General features: G+C 45.0%; 1 protein-coding gene across 2 annotated transcripts in view; it reads right to left on the bottom strand.

Annotated features, from left to right (window-relative positions):
* luc7l (LUC7-like (S. cerevisiae)) overlaps window positions 1-21,325 on the bottom strand; it is a 96,822-nt gene that overhangs the window by 46,082 nt on the left and 29,415 nt on the right. For both annotated transcript variants that reach the window (XM_072480766.1, XM_072480767.1), the window contains 2 exons: window positions 11,069-11,179; window positions 9,256-9,399 (listed from right to left, as the gene is read on the bottom strand). In XM_072480766.1, the coding sequence (XP_072336867.1) occupies window positions 9,256-9,399; window positions 11,069-11,179 (255 nt within the window). The remainder of the gene's footprint in view (window positions 1-9,255; window positions 9,400-11,068; window positions 11,180-21,325) is intronic.

The following is a 21,325-nucleotide window of genomic DNA, read 5'->3' as shown; positions in this document are numbered from 1 at the left end:
CTCCACTTTTGAGAGAGAGAGCTGGCTGGTGGTGATTTAATCCGACTGTCACGTCTCAGGTGAGGTGCGAGGCTGAGAAGGCAGGGCCTTCATGAATAACCTCAGCCTGTATGGGAATGACTAGAAGAAAAGCCATGCTATGGAGTAGCAGTTAAGAAAGCAGATGCCGGAAATCTAAAGTCCAGCTAGTTAAGAAAACTAGACAAATGAAGAGAAGTGTCCAAGAGGTCTAGGGTTAAATGAACAGAGATCAAGGTATGGTTCAAAAGAATTCAAGAAAGCAAAGTGTTCTGAGTTAGTAACTAAATTCAAAGTAGAACAGGAACGTGTAATGGAGTAGGTATAAAGACCTGGACTGAATTCTCGGTTAAAAGTGGAGCGGAAGCTTTGTTTAAAAGTGTCATTGGAAACTTCCAATGGTGGATTTTGGAATGCAAACCGCTAAGGTAGAGCATAATTATGAATATATTTTAAAGGTAGAATGGTGTTTCTGGGAGCGGAGTTTGAAACTCTCACATGACAATCATTTGGGGGGGGGGGTTCTGAGGAGGCATCCACAAACATTCACTTGGGGTTCAGAGTGGAGAGTGTATTTGCCTGCTCAGCTTGTGAGTTTAAAAGGCGCTCTGAGTCAATGAGACCATTGCAGATAAGATGTACATTGTAATCCATATGAATCCCGAAAGACGTGCTTGTTAGGTGAATTAGACAATCCAAATTCTCCCTCAGTGTACCCGAACAGGAGCCGTAGTGTGGCGACTAGGGGATTTTCACAGTAACTTCATTGCAGTGTTAATGTAAGCCTACTTGTGACACGATTATTATTATTATTATTATTAACAATCCTAAAACCTGTGTGTAATTGTTAAGCTGAAGGGTGGAAGTAAAAACGTACTGCATTATAATCTTATTTCTTCATGTTTAATAAATATTGTTTTTCTTTAACGCCAAGCCCCTTCAAAATCTTGTTTCATTAAGATCACCTTTCGTTCTTCTAGAGGAGAGGTTAAGGAGGAAATTCCAGTTGATGGGACTGCCGCCGATGGTTTTTAAAAATTTATTCTTTCACAGGACGAGGATTTGCTGGATAGGCCACTATTTACTGCCAAACCCCAATTTTTAGCCTTTAAGGAGGTGGTGGTAACAGTATAAATAGTTAATCATGTAAATATATAGTCAATATCATCAGTGATGTAAGATCACACAACAACAGAACATGGAGAGAGATAGTTCAATGTGTAGTTCTTACTGAATCTGTATTGTATGTGGTTAATATAATGTTCAATTAAAAAGGTTGTGTTTACCAACAGGCTTGCCTCCAGCAGTATCTGTAAATGCAGATTATGAACAATCCTTTCCATGACCCACGACGATGGTAACAAATGGTGGCAGCAGAAAACATACGAAAGAGGAACCCAGTGAAGAGCCCAGAAACTGCAAGGACTGCAGGACAAGGACAGCACAGGAAAATCTTCAACAGATCTCCAGAATAGGCTAAAAGAGAAGCTACGCAGAAAACCCTACTTTTATCAGAACACTTCAACCATGTGGAAGGCCCAGATCTAGTGGAGGAGTGACAGAACTGGCATGACAGGTGTACCAGGTACAGAACAGCTTCAGGACTAGCCGAGAAGATTAGCAAGGGACAGGTCAATAACTTACTCTACTCGGCAGGTAGTACAGATGACGTAAAGTTCAGACAGGGCATAAACAAAAACACAGCAACTTCTGAAGTTATCAAACCCGTTGATATTTCTTTTTGTCTTCAAAGGTACACCATTGCATAGCGAACAAAATTCAATAAGTGCACCAAAGAAAAGGTGAGAGTGTAGTTATCTCACTCATATCGATTGGCTGAGAAATGAGAATATAGAATATAAAGTCACATTAATTCAGGATCGCATTGTTGTAGGAGACTTGGAAGAGACTTTATCCAATGTTCTAGTCAAAGGAAGATTTGAGCATTTCGAAGGCTGCAGATCATTGAGAAATGTACCAACATTGATGCAAACTCACACGCTGCAGTTTTAAGTGCATGGCTCAAGATGGCATCAGCACAAGCTTTTGATAGATACATGTTATGGAAGAGTTTCTCAACACCTTTTGTTGTAACTAGAAGATCAGGCATGTTCTTGTAAGGCTGTCCTCATTCCACAGATTGATGCTCTAATTTCTTCCTTGTGATACTCTGGAATTGCGAATTTGAAGCTTCAGCTTTTTCGTCCTCGTCCAATAGCGAATTATCCTCTACGTGCAGATTGGTATTCAAGTATTACCCTCTCTTTTTGATTTACTGTACCTCCAACATTTTTTTGCCTTGGCCAGTTTTATGGGATGTAGGTTTCACTGGCGAGGCCATCATTTACTGCCCATTCCTTACGGCCAAGATGTGATGAGCTGTTTTCTTGAATGTGGTGTAGGTACACCCACAGTGCTGTCAGGAAGGGAATTTAAGGATTTTGGCCAGTGTCAGTGAAGAAATGGTGATATATCACTAAGTAATGATGGTGGATGGCTTTGAGGGGAACTTGCAGGTGGTGGTGCTCTCATGTCCCTGTTGCCCCTGTCCTTCTAGATGGAAGAGGTTTGAAAGGTACGGTCTATGGAGCCTTGGTGAAGTCCTGCAGTGCATCTTATAGGCAGTACACACTGCTACTACTGTGCGTCAGTGATGGAGGGAGTGGATGATTATGGTGCATGGGGTGCCAATCAAGCGAGCTGCTTTGTCCTGGATGATGGCAAGCTTCTTGAATGTTGTTAAGAGTTGCACTCATCCAGGCAAGTAGAGAAAATTCCATTACACTTCTGACTTGTGCCTTGTAGATGGTGGACAGACTTTGGGGGGGGGGGGCAAGGTGGTGAGTTACACTGCAGAATTCCTAGCTTTTGTAGCCACAGTATTTATATGGCAAGTTCAGTTAAGTTTCTAGTCAATGGTAGCCGCCCCCCACCTCACCCCCGATGTTGATAGTGGGAGATTCAGCTATGTTCGTGCCATTGAATGTCTTGGGGCGATGGCTGGATTATTCCTTGTTGGAGATAGTCATTTCCTGATACTTGAGGCACAAATGTTACTTGCCACTTGTTATCCCAAAGCTGAATGTTGTCCAGGACTTGCTGCATTTGTATATGGACTGATACAGTATCTGAGGAATCATAAATGATCCTGAACATTGTGCCATTATCCATATAGCCAATTCCCACTGGCTCCAGTTTTGAGGGTTCCTTGATTCCATACTCGGTTAAATGCTGCCTTGATCTCAAGAGCAGTCATTCTCACCTCTGGAATTCAGCTCTTTTGTCCCTGTTTGAATCAGGGCTGTAATGAGGTTAGGAGCTGAGTGGCCCTGGCGGAATCCAAATTGAGCTTCATTTAGAAAGTTATTGCTATGTACCAGTTGAATGTAGTGTTTCTGACCCCTTTCATCACTTTACAGATGATGGAGTGTGGACAGTTGGGCCGTAATTAACCGAGTTGGATCTGTCCTGCTTACTGCGTACAGGACGTTCCTGGGCAATTTTCCAAATTGTCGGGTAGATGCCAGTGTTGTACCTGTACTGGAAATAGCTTGGCTAGGTCATGGCTCATTCTGGAGCATAAATCTGAAGTACTATTACTGGAATATTGTCTGGGCCCATAGCCTTGGCAGTGTCCAGCACCTTTAGCCACTTCAAGATATCATGTGGAGTGAATCAAATTGGTTGAAGGCTTACATCTGTGACATTGGGGACCTCAGGAGGAGGCCAAGATCCATCATCCACTTGGCAGTTCTGGCTGAAGATTGTTACAAATGCTTCAACCTCATCTTTTGCACTGATGCTCACTCAGCTTTGTGGACAGGGATATTTATGGAGCCTTGTCCGTCCACGAGTTGCTTAATTGTCCACCAACATTCATGACAAGATATGGCGCTCGATCTGATCCATTGGTTGTGGAATTGGTTCGCTCTGTCCATCACTCATTGTATATGCTGTTTCATGCAAGTAGTCCTGTGTTGTAGCTTCACCAGGCTGACACCTCATTTTTTGATGTGCCTGTGCTGCTCTTGGCTTGCCCTCCTGCATTCTTCATTGAACCAGGGTTGATCCCCTGGACTAGCGATAATGGTAGTGTTGGATGTGCCAGGCCATGAGGTTACAGATTGTGGTCGTGTAAAATTCTGCTGATGCGCACAGCACCTCGTGGTTGTCCACAAGTTGTTAGATCTGTCAGGAAGCTATCCCATTTGGCAGTAGTGCCACACAACTCAAATTTCCATTTCATATTTACATTTTGCACAGTAAATTTCCCTGTTGACCTCAGTTTGGAACTAATCCAGACTTCCTCTTTCTTCAAAGGACCGTCGTTTCACTTAGTATGTTTAGTATGGGTATAGTTTCTCCTTCATTTCGAGACCCCCTGTAAACCAAGGAGTACTCTTCTTTCCAAATTACGTTTTGTGAGGAGCGTGTAGATTTACACATTCTGCAAACACCTCCCAATTCTTGTCCACTGAGTTGGTCTCAGGAGAGTTATTGAGAAACTGTTTTGTCACCTGTGCAGCTCGGTTCTTACAAAATTGATACCCTTCCACTCTGGCACTTTGTTTGGTGGTCTACGGTGCAATTGTGCCTTAAACGCAATACTCACCCAGGTCAGCTGAGTGGTCACTTATCCTAGAATGGAGCCTGACAGATATCGTCAAAGCAGGATGTGTAACGAGGAGATCCAATATATTCTCAGTTCCATTGGTGTGCCTCCTAGTAGTAAAGGTAACCATCAGCCTTAACAAGTGGTCATTTACTATATTTCCTAACTTTTCCTGAAGTGAGTTTGTTGCACATTGGGGGCTGTCTTGATTCCATGCAAGATCAGAGACATGAAAATCCCCATTTAACATGTTGGAAAGTGGCAATGTTGTATTATAAAGTGTTGATAGGCTAGCATCTAGGTCATTTTGTGAATCCTTGGAACTGCTGGGATTTGGATGGTAAACTCCAACAAAAACATCTCTTCCCCAACGAATGGGGAAAAGCAAAAAATAATAGAGATCCAAAGTGACTTGGAGGTCTAGTACATGGATTGAAACATCTTGAACATGTACAGAAAATTTAAAAATTGGATGATTAATGACTATTTTATAACTGGAGCACTAGAATACAAGGTGTAGGATGTCGTGCTTCAGCTACACAAAGCCCAAGTTAGACCACCCCCAGAGTACTTTGGCTCCTGGCCACCACACCTCAGGAAAGATATGATGAAATAGGAAGGAGTGCAGTGCAGGTTTACCAAAGTGATATAGAGACAGGAGATAAATTAGGAGAGATTACCCAATTTAGGATTTCTTTTTATTCCTTCATGGAGGTGTGGGCGTCGCTGGCAAGGCCAGCATTTGTTGCCCATCCCTAATTGCCCTTGATCTGAATGGCTTCCTAACCCAGGGGACAGTTTGGTGTTACATGTGGGCTAGACCAGGTAAGAACAGCAGATTTTCTTCCCTAAAAGGACATTAGCGAACCAGGTGGGTTTTTCTGACAATCGATAGTTCCCTGGTCACCATTACTGAGGCTAGCTTTATATTCCAGATTCATTAAATGGATTTAAATTCCATAGGTGTTGTGGCAGGATTTGAAATCATGCCCCCAGAGTATTAGCTTGGGGCTCTAGATTACTAGCCCAGTCACATTACCACTATGCCACCATCTCTCCTTATAATATAGATGGTTGAGGAATGATTTGGTTGCAGTTTAAGATATTAAGGGAGCAGATGAAATGAATGAAATGAAATGAAAATCGCTTATTGTCTCAAGTAGGCTTCAAATAAAGTTACTGTGAAAAGCCCCTAGTCACCACATTCCGGCGCCTGTTCGGGGATAGGATGGATTGTGAGAAATTACACCTGCTGGTTGGGGGATGGTTCTCAGACTAGGAGGCTTAATATAAAAGTCAAAGTCAAATCTTTCAGCAGCAAATATTGGAAACACTTCTGTGTACAAACGATGGAACTCCCTTCCACAAATCTTTCTGAAACAAAGGGACAACATTGGCTATTCTCCAGTCCTCCGGAATCGCGCCTGTGGTCAAAGATGATGCAAAGATATCTGTTAAGGCCCCAGCTATTTTTTTAAAAAATTCATTTACGGGATGTGGGCGGCACTGGTTAGGCCAGCATTTATTGCCATCCCTAGTTGCCCTTCAGAAGGTGGTACTGAGTTGCCTTCTTGAACCACTGCAGTCCTTGAGGTGTAGGTATGCCCACTGTGCTGTTAGAGAGGGAGTTCCAGCATGTTGTCCCAGTGACAGTGAAGGAACAGAGATATATTTCCAAGTCAAGTCAGAGTGACTTGGAGGGGAACCTCCAGGTGGTGGGGTTCCCAGGTATCTGCTGCTCTTGTCCTTTTAGATGGAAGTGGTGGTGGGTTTGGAAGGTGTTGTCTAAGGAATCTTGATGAGTTACTGCAGTGCATCTTGCAGATGGTACACATGGCTGCCACTGTTTGTCGGTGGTGGAGGGTTTGAATGATTGTGGAAGGGGGGAATAATCAAGCGAGCTGCTTTGTCCTGGATGGTGTTGAGCTTCTTGAGTGTTGTTGGAGCTACACTCATCCAGACAAGTGGAGAGTATTCCATCACAAAGAACAATACAGCATAGGGCCAGGCCCTTCGGCCCTCCAAGCCTGCGCCGACCATGGTACCTGCCTAACTAAAACCGTCTGCACTTACGGAGTCCGTATCCTTCCATTCCCACCCTATTCATATATTTGTCTAGATGTCCCTTAAATGTCACTATCATACCTGCTCCCACCACCTCCCTATTAAGCGCGTCCCATATATTTACCACCCTCTGTGTAAGAAGACTTGCCTCACTCATCTGTTCTAAACTTTTCCCCACTTTAAACCTATGTCCCCTAGTACATGACTCTCCTACCCTAGGAAAGAGCATCTGACTATCCATTCAGTCCTTGCCACTCAATCTTGTAGACCTCTATCAGGTCGCCTCTCAACCTCCGTCGTTCCAGTGAGAACAGAGACCGAGTTTATCTAACCTATCCTCACAGGCACTCCTGACTTGTGCTTTGTAGCTGGTGGACAAGCTTTGGGGGGTCAGGCGAGTTACTCACCGTAGGATTCCTAGTCTTTGACCTGCCCTGGTAGCCACAGAATTAACGTGGCTAGTCCAGTTCAGTTTCTGATCAATGGTAACCCCGAGGATGTTGATAGTGGGGGATTTAGCGATGGTAATGCCACCAAGGCGCAGTGGTTAGATCCTCTCTTGGTCATTGCCTGGCACAAATGTAACTTGTCAGCCCAAGCCTGGATATTGTCCAGGTCTTGCTGCATTTGGACATGAACTGCTTCATCATCTGAGGAGTCATGAATGGTGAACATTGTGCAGTCATCCGCAAACATCCCCACTTCTGACCTTATGATGGAAGGGAGGTCATTGATGAAGCAGCTGAAGATGGTTGGGCCGAAGACACTACCCTGAGGAACTCTTGCAGTTATGTCCTGGAGTTGAGATGATTGACCTCCAACCACCACTATCATCTTCCTTTGTGCAAGGTATGACTCCAACCTGGGGAAAGTGTTCCCCTTGATTCCCATTGACTCCAGTTTAGCTAGGGCTCCTTGATATCATACTCGGTCAAATGCTGCCTTGTTGTCAAGGGCAGTCACTCTCACCTCTGGCATTCAGCTCTTTTCTCATGTTTGAACCAAGGCTGTAATGAGATCAGGAGCCGAGTGACCCTGGCAGAACCCAAACTGAACGTCTGTTATTGCTGAGTAAGTGCTGCTTGATAGCACTGTTGATGACTCCTTCCATTACTTTGCTGATGATGGAGAGTACACTGATAGGGCGGTAATTGCCTGGGCTTGATTTGTCCTGTTTCCTGTGTACAGGACACACCAGGGCAACTTTCTACATTGCCGGGTAAATGCCTGTGTTGTAACTGTACTGGAACAGCTTGGCTAGGGGTACGTACAGCAAGTTCTGGAGCACAAGTCTTCAGTACTGTTGCTGGGGTATTGTCAGGCCCCATAGCCTTTGCAGTATCCTCTTGCCTCCCACAATAACCTGGGATATATCCCATCCGGTCCAGGGGACTTGTCTACCTTAATGCATTTTAAGATATCCAACACTTACTCCTTCATTATGCTGACATGTCCTAGCGTATTCACACACCTATCTCTAACCTCAACATCCTGTCATGTCCCTATCTTTGGTGAATGCCGATGCAAAGTACTCATTAAGGATCCCACCCACTTCTTCTGACTCCACACATAACTTCCTTCCTTTGTCCTTGAGTTGGCCTACTCTTTCCCTCACTACCCTCTTGTTCCTTACATATGGATAAAAGGCCTTGGGCTTTTCCTTGACCTTGCTTGCCAATGACATTTCATGGCCTCTTTTAGTCCTCCTAACTCTCTGTTTGAGTTTGTTCTGACTTTCCCTATATTCTAATATGTTCTAATGGTGAATCGCCAATATTGATGTCAACAAGCTTCTATGCAAACCCAAGCAAGAGACAAACACAGAAGTACAATACCAAGTACCTTTAGACAAGGTTTTATCCTTAGTGTTACGGAACATTTCTGTAACACTATTCCAAAAACAAAGTAGGGAGTTTTCTTGGCGTCCAGTGTCCATTCTTCTAACAACCAATTCCACATAAAAAATGAGTCACTCCTTTTCCTGTTTTTTTTTTCTTTTTAAACAGAGACCCCCAGCCTGTTGATTCTTTCCTGATATATTTACCACTCGTTCCTGGTATCACCCATGTAAATCTTTGTTGAACGTATATGCTTTTAATAAATATGGCGATGGGAACTGTACACAGTACTCTGGTAGCGTGATCCTCAAGGTCTAGTTACGGTCCAATACAAGTTTAGCACAAAAACATACTTTCTAGAAACGAAACCGAGTGCTTGCTTTTTAATGGCCTTGCTAACCTGTGCTGCAACGTTTAGTGATTGATGTATTTGTACACCTCTATCCCAGCTTGACTTGCTCCTTCTACATAACAATCTTCCTGCCAAAATGTGCTATCTCCTAATCTGCAAATTTAGAAATTGGGTGTGCAAAAACAATTATAAGAGCCAGATGGAGGAAAAAGTCAAATTTGGTAGTATAGGCATATGATGGTCTGCATGTTTTGTTCATCTGTATCCATACGATCAGGAAATATAAATGAGAGAGTACAGATGCCCAACATCAGTTCCTACTCTCAGCTATCCACTAACTGATTTTTGTTTAATTGCAATACGGTACATACCTCTGCTTCCCTTTTTCTTGTCCGCACTCTTTCAACTTCCTGCATAACCTTTTGAGATTCTTCCACATTTCCTTCGGCTCCAAGTTGTTCAGCTTTGGCCAAAAGCTTTCCTATTTCTTCATTCAACTCATGCACCTTTTCAGCCTGTACAAAAAAAATGCAAAATCTTACAACTTCAGGCTATTACACCAAGAATAAAGAATGCCAACCTTTTGCAACAGTGCTCAATGCCACATATTTTGTGTACCCTTTTATGGAGTTAGAAGCCGTTGGCTAAATACTTTGAGAAGGTTCATGAAAGCATGCTGAATACCAGCTCGTAAAAAACAAGTAGACTGTAGATTAAGTCTATGGTATAATTCACTCACGAAGGATTCTGCTGCAACTTTAGTTTTCAGAGCTACTACAAAGCAAGCCACATAGATTTTAAGTAAATTAATTCAACAAATTAAACTGTTTCAATTCACTCCCAAACTTTTGCTATAGTTCTCTGATACAATTATAGCTGATAAAAACCAGTTATAAATACATTTGTCCTTCAGGTTATTAATATCAAACATGAGAAACTAGAGCCAGAGTAGGCCATACAACCCCTCAAGCCATTCAACAAAATCATACCTGACCTACTACCTTAACTCCAGTTTTCTGTCCTATTCCTTGACCTGACTCCCTTAGTATCCAAAATTGTTAAATATGCTCAAAAGTGAGCACCCACAGCTGTGGCTAGTGTAGATGGCTGGGGTAAAGAATTCTGAAGAGTCACTACCCTCTTCAGTGAAGAAATTTCTCCTCACCTCAGTGCTCTCTCCTGAAATTATGCCCTCAAGTTCTGGGCTCTCCAAGCAAGGGAACCCATTCACTCCATCAAGATCCTTTAGAATCTTGTTTCAATTAAATCATTTAAAAGTTTATTGGATAATCATATGGATGATAATGGCATAGTGTAGGTTAGATGGCTTTTGTTTTTTGACTTCCCATGTCGGTGCAACATCGTGGGCCGAAGGGCCTGTACTGCGCTGTATCGTTCTATGTTCTATGTTCTAAATCATTCGTCTTTGTTCCAGTGGCTCATTCTACTTAATCTTTCCCCTCAAGACAACCAAAGAATAGGTTACACATGACAAGGAGGCTACAACATGTGATAACTGCTTTACTTGAAACACAATCATGGCAGGAGACTCCCGGGGGGGGCAGTTGAAAAGATTTAATATGTCTTCGAAGTCCAAGATATCAAACACCCATGCTGACTTGTGTAAGTCTTTGCCTCGTGACTGACCAAAACAAAACTCATCCGGAAAGGCAGGAAACACAGCGAACAAATTCATCAGGAATGCAGAGAGCAATGTTGAGATGTTGGAAGGAGTACACAAGCCTCCAAACCGTTCACCTACCCAACCCTTAAAGTATCATGTACAGCCTGCTTGATGGTTCTGGTGAAAAGTAATCATAGTTAAGATTCTTTCAAATGGATTGTAAAGATGCCAGTGCTCTGCCGGAGCTGAGCCAGATGTTTGACGAAACACTTGAACAGTATGAGAGGGAGAGGCACTAAGCATCAAGTAGCAAGCTGGATGCCTTTTCTGGAGTGGAGGTCCATGGGAAATCTCAAGGGCAGAGTAACCTTTTATTTGAAGCAGCTGGAATTGGAGCCCAATTTAAATATTTCCCTCCGCTTCAGATGAGGGGCCGTGGGGACTACTGATCATTCATATTGATTGAGACAAACACGTCATACTGACTTACTATTCATATTATTATACAGATGAACAGAGCACGAAAATGCTTAATCAACCCAAGGTAAAGTGGACTGTACCTTAGCAGCTACTTCAGCACTGATTTCTTCCTGTGTTTCTGCCAAACGCTTCTTTGCAATGTCGGTTCTTCTGTCACAATCAACAATAAAACTTTCAAGGTGTTCCATGGCCTAGAAATTGACAAAGATCTAATTTGTGGCAATTTAAAAATCAGTAATAAAAGCATTTCATTTTCAGGTTTTAGCGCACAACCCATTTGTTTGCAAGAAAAGTACATCCTTATGAATACAAGAGCAACAAGGGACTTTTGATGGCTTATCAAGTTTGACCCATGATTCTGGTGAGCGGGATGTGCTGAGTGGACGCAGGCAAGGTGGCTCTCCCCTGGGAACGCAGAAAAACATAATTTTTGTACGCCCTGGCTCCCTTCAAGGTGGCATTGGAGAAAACAGAGATGACTGGAGGCACAGGAGCCAACAATCAGGGACCGACCAAAGTGACCAAATCGCCTCCCTGGAAACAGAAGTGGCAAGGTTGGTGGCAACGCAAAGGGCACAGAAGGGGAAGGTGGAGGACCAGGAGTTTGGTCGCACTGCCAAAACCTCCATATAGTGAGCCTGCTGGAGGGCATCGAGAGCATGCAGCACGGCAGCACAGTGGTTAGCACTGTTGCTTCACAGCTCTCGGGTCCCAGGTTCGATTCCCGGCTTGGGTCACTGTCTGTGCGGAGTCTGCGCGTTCTCCCAGTGTCTGCATGGGTTTCCTCCGGGTACTCCGGTTTCCTCCCACAAGTCCCGAAAGACATGCTGTTAGGTGAATTGGACATTCTGAATTCTCCCTCTGTGTACCCGAACAGGCGCCGTAATGTGGCGACTTGGCACTTTTCACAGTAACTTCATTGCAGTGTAAGCCTACCTGTGATAATAAAGATTTCTATTATTATTAAATAGCCCATCAAACCTGTTGAATTCTCACTCCAGCCTCTCACAAGACAGTTGCAACTACCGAAAATGCTGGGAAATAACTCCACGACCCGAAAGGATGGCAGGGCCAGCAAAAGCCTGAAAGAGGAGGAACGGGACGACGGCAAGCATGAGGAGAGAGTTGCAGCCGGTCACACCCAAGCGGGCTGGGTCGCCGGGACTCGTGTCGAACTATCCACCGATAAGCAAGTGGATGGACCTTATGACACAGGGGCTCAGAAACACAGACGCCATCAAGTTGGAAATAGTGGCGACAGTGAAGGCAGCGGGCGAAGACGCGCTGGCTCCCTTCAAGGAGGCATTGGAGAAAACAGAGATAACTGGAGGCACAGGAGACAACAATCAGGGACCTAGGAGAAAGGGGTGACCGACCAAAGTGACCAAATAGCCTCCCTGGAAACAGAAGTGGCAAGGTTGTTGGTGACGCAAGGGGCACTGAAGGGGAGGGTGGAGGACCAGGAAAATCGGTCACAATGCCAAAACTTCCATGTAGTGAGCCTGCTGGAGGACATCGAGAACAGGAACTCCGTGGAATATGTAGCCCAGATGCTGGGTAACCTGGTCAGAAAGGAGAGCTTTCCCAAAGCCCTGGAGATAGGCAAAGTCCACAAGTCACTCCGGCCAAAACCTACAGCGGGGGAGCAGCCAGGGCCCACACTAGCAAAGCTGCACCGATACCAAGATTAAGAAAAGATCCTGAACTGGGCAAGGCACACTCGGTCCTGCCAATGGAAGGCCATTCGATAAGTCTGCTAGGACATTGGAGCAGACTTGGCCAAGCGGCGTGCTGAATTTAACACAGCCAAGAGTTGGGTGCGGTTCAGTATGCTGTATGGCCAAACTGTGGGTAGCCTTCAAGGAATTCTACTTCACCCCACCGGCCGAAGCAGACGGGTTTGGTGGTGGACACGGGGTGGGATGGCAGCAGCAACAGCGCTAGCAGTGAAAGCAAATTCACTTTAAAAAGACATTTGCACGGGACAAAGCTGCTATGCATTCGACCTATCTTAGAGTCCCAGGAAGGAGGGGATGATAGCGGAGAGGGGCAGAAACAGGTACGGGCAGATGCCAGGGGGGGGGGGGGGGGGAGGAAGAGAGAGAGAGAGAGAGAGAAGGGAGGAGGGCCACCACACTAGCCGGCAGGTCAGTGCAGGAAAGTACGGGCGAAGGGGGCCGCGGCACAGCTCCTGACAGGGAGGGAGTGCCTGGCAGAAGGGTTGGGGGGGGGGGCACCAACAGCGGCCACCTTGGTGGACCCCGAAGCAAAGGAGAACCCCAGAGGGCACAGGCCCTGCCACATAGAGTGAATGGCAAAGGCAGCCATCTTGAATGGTCCCTGGACCTGGGGAAACCCCCTAGCACAGGAATGTTGCCACGTGGAAAGTACTATCATCGTGGCCATCTTGGATGGTCCCCAAACAAAGGAAAACCCCGGAGTGCAGGGGCGCATCCACGAGATAAGTATGGCTGACCCATAAGTAACCAACAACCAGAATGGGGAGGTCTCATCCTCCACATTCTGGGAGACACTGAAGAGAGTGATCAAGGGGGAAATTATTGCATTCAAGGTGCGCAAAGACAGGGAGGAGGGAACTGCCAGGCAACAGCCAGTTGACTCCATACTGGAGGTGGATCAGCGATGCTCCGTGGCCCGAACCATGCTGGCGTAGAGAAAGAACTGCCATGGACTTTGACCGGCTCTCCACCAGGAAAACAGTGCACCAACTCCACCAGACACGGGGGACATTTTATGAACATGGAGATAGCCACCTGTGGCTCACCAGTGGAGAAAGCAGGCAGCCACAAGGGAAATACCTCAGGTTAAAGACAGAAGCAGCAGGCACATAGTCGCTGCGCCAGAAAAAAATCAATGAAGCCTTCACAACTTTCTACCGAAGGCTGTACACCTCCAAGCCCCTGGAGGGGCACTCGAAGATGACGCAGTTCCTCGATGGACAGGACATGCCGGTCATGGTGAAGATAAAAGACAGGGCCTGGAAGCACCACTAGAATTCGGGGAAGTCATGGAGAATATCAACTCCATGCAGGCGGGACGCTAGGGCCAGATGGATTCCCGGCGAACTTAGACAAAACGTTTGCACCAGCCTCAATAATTGCCACAGGCCTCAAAATCGCTGAAACCCAAAAAGGCCAAAGATCCGACAGAGTGCAGGTCCTACAGGCCCACATCACTACTTAACACAGACGCAAAGATCCTGGCGAGGCGGCTGGAGGGCTGAGTACCAGAGATAGTTGTGGAGGACCAGGTGCTTTGTCAAGGCTAGGCAGCTAACGTTGAACATCATGCGCCTGCTGAACGCGATAATTACCCCATCCAGGGAGGGAACACCAGAAGTGATCATCTCCCTGGACGCAGAAAGGCCTTCGACAGGTTCGAATGGAAGAACGTCCTAGAGGTATTGGAACGGTTTAGGCCAGGGCTTACCTCCTTGGTGACAATACTGTACAGCGCTCCCATGGCGAGCATACGGACAAACACCACCAGCTCTAGATACTTACGGCTTTCCGGTTGCACAAGGCACGGGGCGGGGTTGTCCGCTGTCCCTGCTTGCTGTTTGCCCTGGCTATCACCCTCAGAGTGACAAAGAGGCGGAGAGGTATCCAAAGGGGGGACAGAGAGAATGGAGTCTCATTCTATCAGATGACCTTTCTCTCTACATCGCAAACCCCCGTACACCAGCATCGAAGGGATAATGAAACTCCTGAAGGTGTTCGGAGCGTTCTCAGGTTACAAACTTAACCTAAGCCAAGAGCGAGATCTTCCGATGGATGCCACCTTCAGAAGGTGGGGGCAGGATGAGGGGGCTCTGACAATTAGGGACATGTACGATGGCGATCCTGGGGGAACTCACGGAGAGATTCCAGTTACCTAGAGGAAGCGACCTGAGCTACATTCAGGTCAAGGACTTCCTCCGCAAGGAAACAACATACCCCCCAGATACCAGGACACTCATTAGTAGAAGAACTGCTGGCCACAGGTGACCTAGGGAAGGGAAACTGTGCAGACTTATAAGGGTGACTGTTGGAGGAGGTACACTCCCCTCTGGGTGAGACAAGAGAAAAAGTGGGAGGAATTAGGCATAGAGATAGGGAGAGGACTCTGGATCGAGGTACTGCACAGGGCAAACTTCACCTCCATGTTCGCAGTGCTGAGTCGAACACAGCTAGGGCGTCGGCCCCCCCTCCCCATTAAGAGTTTGCATTGTGGACCTTGTGTTGTCCTTTTATGTATTTTCTTTTTATTTTCATGTACTAAATGATCTGTTTGAGCTGCTCACTGAACTCACCTAACCAGAACTCTAATGAGTGGGTTCTTTCTGGAGGCGGAGGACAAATGCGAACGGTGCCAGGGAGGCCCGACCAACCACACCCACATGTTCTGGGCATGCCCCAGACGTGCTGGCTACTGGACGACCTTCTTTGAGTCCGTGTCCAGAGTTGTGGGAGTAAGGGTGGAGCCATGCGGTCTTCAGGGTATCAGATCAGCCAGAACTCTTAATGGGGAGGGGCTGACGCCCTCGCCTCCCTGATCTCCCGCCGGAGAATCCTGCTCATTTGCGATCGGCAGCACCACCCAAGATTGCAGACTGGCTGTCGGACCTGGCAGAATTTGTACGGCTGGATAAAATAAAATTCGCCATCAGTGGTCGGAAGAAGGCTGCCACAAAATGTTCCATGACCCGTTTGGATTTGGATTTGGTTACTGTCACGTGTACCGAGGTACAGTGAAAAGTATTTTTCTGCGAGTAGCTCAAACAGATCATTTAGAACATGAAAATAAAATAAAATAAAAAGAAAATACATGAAAGGGCACCACAAGGTACACAATGTTAATACACAGACACCGGCATCGGGTGAAGCATACAGGAGTGTAGTATTAATCAGGTCAGTTCATAAGAGGGGAGTCTGGTGTCTGGTAACAGCAGGGAAGCGGCTTTTGAATCTGTTTGTGTGAGTTCTCAGACTTCTGTATCTCCTGCCCGATGAAAGAAGTTGGAAGAGTGAGTAAGCCGGGTGGGAGGGGTCTTTGATTATGCTGCTCGCTTTCCCCAGGCAGCGGGAGGTGTAGTTAAGAGTAAATAGATGGGAGGTAGGTTTGTGTGATGGACTGGGCTGTGTTCACAACTCTCTGAAGGTTCTTCTTTCGTAGCCATCAACCGCAGAGTATTGGGGTGGGGGGGAAAAGAGAGAGGAGAGAGAGAGAGAGAGACAGGCGAGGCACGGCATGCAAAAGGAATGCGAGGGACAAGCAGGAGGGACAAAGCTGCAAGGGACAGGTCCGAGGGCAACCTGAGGCCCAAACCAAATTGTAAATAAACGCATGTGAATAAGTGTTTTGGCCAGATTGTGGAATGTAAAATATGTATGCCGACTAAAGGTGGGCCACGGCCACAAGTGAAGACACATGCTTGTGTATACATGTGTTGATTTTTGGCGCTGTTTTGTAATTTATAAATTGTTGGATATAGAATGTGAAAACTCAAAAACATTGTCAAAAATAAAACTGACCCATGAATCACAAAAATGCACTTGGTACCAACATTTTAGATGCTATGAAATAAAATAGACTCTTTATGGGCTTAGATTTTTACTTTATCCGGTTTGAATTTTGAGAATCCACAAGTTTGAAAGGGTCTTTTCTCAGACCTGCTGCCTCTTGGATAAGTCAGAAACCAGAATACCAAGATTGGTTATCAACAAATTGCAGTGCATGCAAATTAATGGGAACATTAGTTTTATAGTTCACGTGACCTCCACAGCACCAAAACATGCATCCAAGTAGAAATCCTACACTGGAGAAGGAGGCCATTCTCCCCATGGAGTCTGTACTGACCCTTCGAAAGAGCACCCCACCCAGGCCCACACACTCGCCCTATCCCCGTAATCCCACCTAACCTGCACATCCCTGGACGCAAAGGGGCAATTTATCATGGACAATCCACCTAACCTGTATTTCTTTTGGACTGTGGGTGGAAGCCGGAACACCGGGAGGAAACCCACACAGACACGAGGAGAAAGTGCAAACTCCACATAGATAGTTACTGAAGGTTGAAATTTAACTCGGATCCCTGGGTTGCCGCTGTGAAGGGCCAGTGCTAACCACTGCATCAGCATAGCAAACAACTAAGTCAAATAAAAAGAGTTATTGTGGTACAAAATACTCAAAAACTCAGCATCTACTCCATTGGATATTAGTGTTTATACAGTACATTACATGGGAGAAAAGCCAAGTGCTATGGTACTGGACAATCAATGCTTTAACTATGCCAACTTTTAATCCAGTTTGCCACATTGCCCTGTATCCCATGGGCATTCACTTTCTTGACCAATCTGCCACTTGGTACTTTGTCAAACGCTTTGCTGAAATCCATGTACACAACATCCACTGCACTTACCTTCATCAACCCTTCTTGTCACTTCCTCAAAGAATTCAATACAATTTGAGGCAAATAGACCTTCCTTTAACAAATCCATGCCGACTATCCCTGCCTAGTCCATAACAATCTATGTGACAGTTAATCCTATCTTTCAAGATTGATTCTACTAATTTGCCCACCACCTAGGATTGTTTTGCATTTCCATCGATCCCTTTTGAAACAATGGAACCACGTTTGCATTTCTCTAGTCCTCCGGTACCTCCCCTGTATCGAGTGAGGATTAGAAAATCATCCTCAGAGCATCTGCCATCTCCTCAGTGACCTCTTTCAGTGGCCCTGGAAACAATCTATCTGGCCCTTGCGACTTATCAACTTTCAAGGATTTCAACACTTTCAGTACTACCTCTCTCTTTATGATTATCCCATTCAACATCTCAGTGTTTCTCCTGGACTTTATATCTGCATCATCCATTTCCTTTGTAAACACGGAGACAAAATATTAATTTAAAATCTTTCCCACAGCCTCTACATCTACACAAAATTCCCTTCTTCATCTGATAGGTCACACTTGTTTCCTTAACTAACCTTTTACTATTAATATATTGCTAAAACATCTTTGAGTTTTCTTTAACTTTACTTGCTAATCTTTTTCATGTCCTCTCTTTGATTTCCTTATTTTCTTTTTGACTTCGTCCCTGTACTTAAAATTGTCGTCTAGGCTCCTTAGTTATTTGTGCCTATCATATGCTTTCTTTTCCTGTTTGACCTTCCCTGTATTCCTCAAGACAACCAGGGGTGTCTAGATTTGGCAGTACCACTCTTATTTTTGGAGGGGACATGTCTACTTTGTACATTCAGGATCTTGTTTTTTTAGTGTTTCCCACTGGTTTTCCACCAATTTATCCTCTAGCAATGCTGGCCAGTCCACCTCAGCCAAGTCCCTTCTACTTTCTGCAAAATTTGCCATCCTCTAGTTCAAAATTTTTACTCCTGCTTTATCTCTGTACTATTTGATCATTATACCCGATATGGTCGCCGACTGTCACTTCACCAACTTGCCCTTTTTCATTCCCCAAAACTAGATCTAGAATTGCAGTTCCTCTTGTTGGATTTGTCATTAATTGGTTGAAAAAGTTGTCCTGGACACACTGCATGAATTTTTCTCCCTCAGTTCCCGTTATATTGTTTGAATCCCAGTTGATATTGGGGTAGTTAAAGTCTCTTACTATTATTGCCCTCTTGTTCTTACAGGCTGAAATATGCCTGTATAGTTGATCTTTTACCTTCCTTTCACTATTTGGGGGTCTGTAGTCTATTCCTAGTAGTGTCACTGCTTCTTTTTATTTCTAGGCTCAATCCATAAAACCTCATTTGTTGACCCGTTTAATATATCATCCCTTCACACAACTGGAATTGATCCTTTAACCATTAGTGTTATGCCCCCTCTTTTATCTCCCACTATATCCTGCCTGAAAACTCTGTATCCAGGGAGATTGAGCTGCCAATTTTTTCCCTCAATTAGCCAGGTTTCCGTTACAGCAATGCCATCCTGCTGCCATGTGTCTACTTGTGCCCTTAACTTATCTACCTTGTGTTATTGGAAATATGGAAAGATGTGTCATTTGAAACATGGAAGTCTGGCAATATCTGGTCTGAGAGAAACATGAGAGGATACAGGGAAAGATCCCACAAAGGGTTAACAGCAGCTGCCAGGGAAGGATTGTAAAAAGCCTTGGTCAAGCAGGCTTAGCAAACAAGACAAACAGGATGTTGAATGAAGCCAAAGACAATGGCTCACACCTTCATTGAAAGTAACTTAGTAAGAATCTGGAAAAGAATGGATGAGGTTCAGTTGAATTTGGTGAGAATTCTAGGTGTGAAAATTTGTTAACACCAGGTAAATAAAGAAAACTGGAGACTATCAATCTATGAGAAACATAATTCAAAGCCAAAATCAAAGTCAAAATTATGTGCCGAGGACACAATTGGAAAATAAAACTATAGAAATGACAGGAATTAAAAGTAACACCTCTTGAAGTCAAAGCATTTTGAACATCACAAAGGAAACAATGTAATCAGATCAATGAGGTGAAGTCATGTCAAAATGAATACTTAGTTGGATTAAAAGGTTTAGATCAAAGATACTTTTTACAATTAAAGAAAATAAGAGTTACTTGACAATAACGTCATAAAAACTTAATTGTTAGAAAGAGAATATAAACCAAGAGACTAGGGCAGGAAGAACCAGAACCAGAACTCAGAGAGAGAGAGAGAGAGAGAGAGAGAGAGGGGAGAAGCAGAGACAGATTACAGTCAGCTCGGTCATGGGAAAGAGACAGGGCAAAACAGCCGAGCTAAAATAGCGAATACATCTAAGGAAGACTAGAATTTAAAGAGTAGTCAGAGTCAGCTCAGAGACAGCTCGGTACATGGGAAAGATAGGACACAGCAACCGAGCTCATCAGCGAATACATCTAAAGAAGACCAGACTTTAAAGAAGATTGATTGTCAAGTTGGGCCTGAAGGTCCCTTCAACCAACCAGAAGGATCCAGAAGCAAGATCTTTTTACTTTTCTGTAAAGACAGTGATTGCATCTTTTAGAACAAGAGAAAAAAATATATAATAATAAAATAACTTAAAAGTTTTAACCTGAAACAGTGGTTATTAGTCTACTTTACTTACTTAGCAATGCGGGACCCTGGATTGATGCTACTAAGTGGTAAGTAGATGAAATCTTCGGTGAAGGTATGGGTTATACCGGGGGATAACTTGAAAATATAGTTTGACCTGAATAGCACCCACTGAAGCTTGCATCGGAGTCGGGGAGTGAGAATCCCTGATCACCATTTAGAATGTCGGCCCTTTTTGGTATAGGGGGAATTCTAAGAATAGTGGTGTGTTTTCAAAAACACTTGTTTGTAATACTCCTTGCATTGAAGTAAAAACAGCTCAACCCCACCATTTTCCCTTTAATTGTGTACAATTCTGGTTGCCACACTACCAGAAGGTTGTGGATGCTTTGGGGAGGGTACAGAAGCAGTTTACTAGGACATTGCCTGATATGGAGGGCATTAAATGAGAAGCTATGTGAAGCTGCCCGTGAGGCAGCGCGGTAGCATAGTGATTAGCACAATGGCTTCACAGCGCCAGGGTCCCAGGTTCGATCCCCGATATCTGTCTGTGCGGAGACTGCACATTCTCCCATTGTCTGCGTGGGTTTCCTCCGAGTGCTCCGGTTTCCTCCCACAGTCGAAAGATGTGCAGGGATAGGTGGATTGGCTATGCTAAATTGCCCTTGCCCTTGGTGTCCAAAAAAGGTACGGTAAGGTGGGGTTACGGGGATAGGATGGAAGTGTGGGAATAGGGTGGAAGTGTGGGCTTAGGTAGGGATCGCATTCCAAGGGCCGGTGCAGACTCGATGGGCTGAATGGCCTCCTTCTGCACTGTAAATTCTGTGACTGTGAAGAGGTTAGATAAACTTGGTCTGTTCTCACTGGAACGACAGAGGTTGAGAGGCGACCTGATAGAGGTCTACAAGATTATGAGTGGCATGGACAGAGTGGACAGTCAGATGCCCTTTCCTAGGGTAGGAGAGTCAAGTACGAGGGAACATAGGTTTAAAGTGCGTGGTGAAAAGTTTAGAACAGATGTGCGAAGCAAGTTTTCTTACACAGAGGGTGGTAAATACATGGAATGCGCCCTGGGGAGGTGGTGGGAGTAGGTATGATAGTGGCATTTAAGGGACATCTAAACAAATATATGAATAGGGTGGGAATGGAAGGATACAGACTCCGTAAGTGCAGACGGTTTTAGTTTAGACAGGTACCGTGGTCGGCGCAGGCTTGGAGGGCCAAAGGACCTGTTCCCTGTGCTCTATTGTTCTTTGGACACATTTTAACCCTTTCTTCTCCTGTAATTCCAAGCCTATCACAA

The sequence above is a fragment of the Scyliorhinus torazame genome, chromosome 17, assembly GCF_047496885.1.
Source record: "Scyliorhinus torazame isolate Kashiwa2021f chromosome 17, sScyTor2.1, whole genome shotgun sequence".
NCBI lineage: Eukaryota > Metazoa > Chordata > Chondrichthyes > Carcharhiniformes > Scyliorhinidae > Scyliorhinus > Scyliorhinus torazame.
This window is presented reverse-complemented; position numbering and strand designations above follow the sequence as displayed.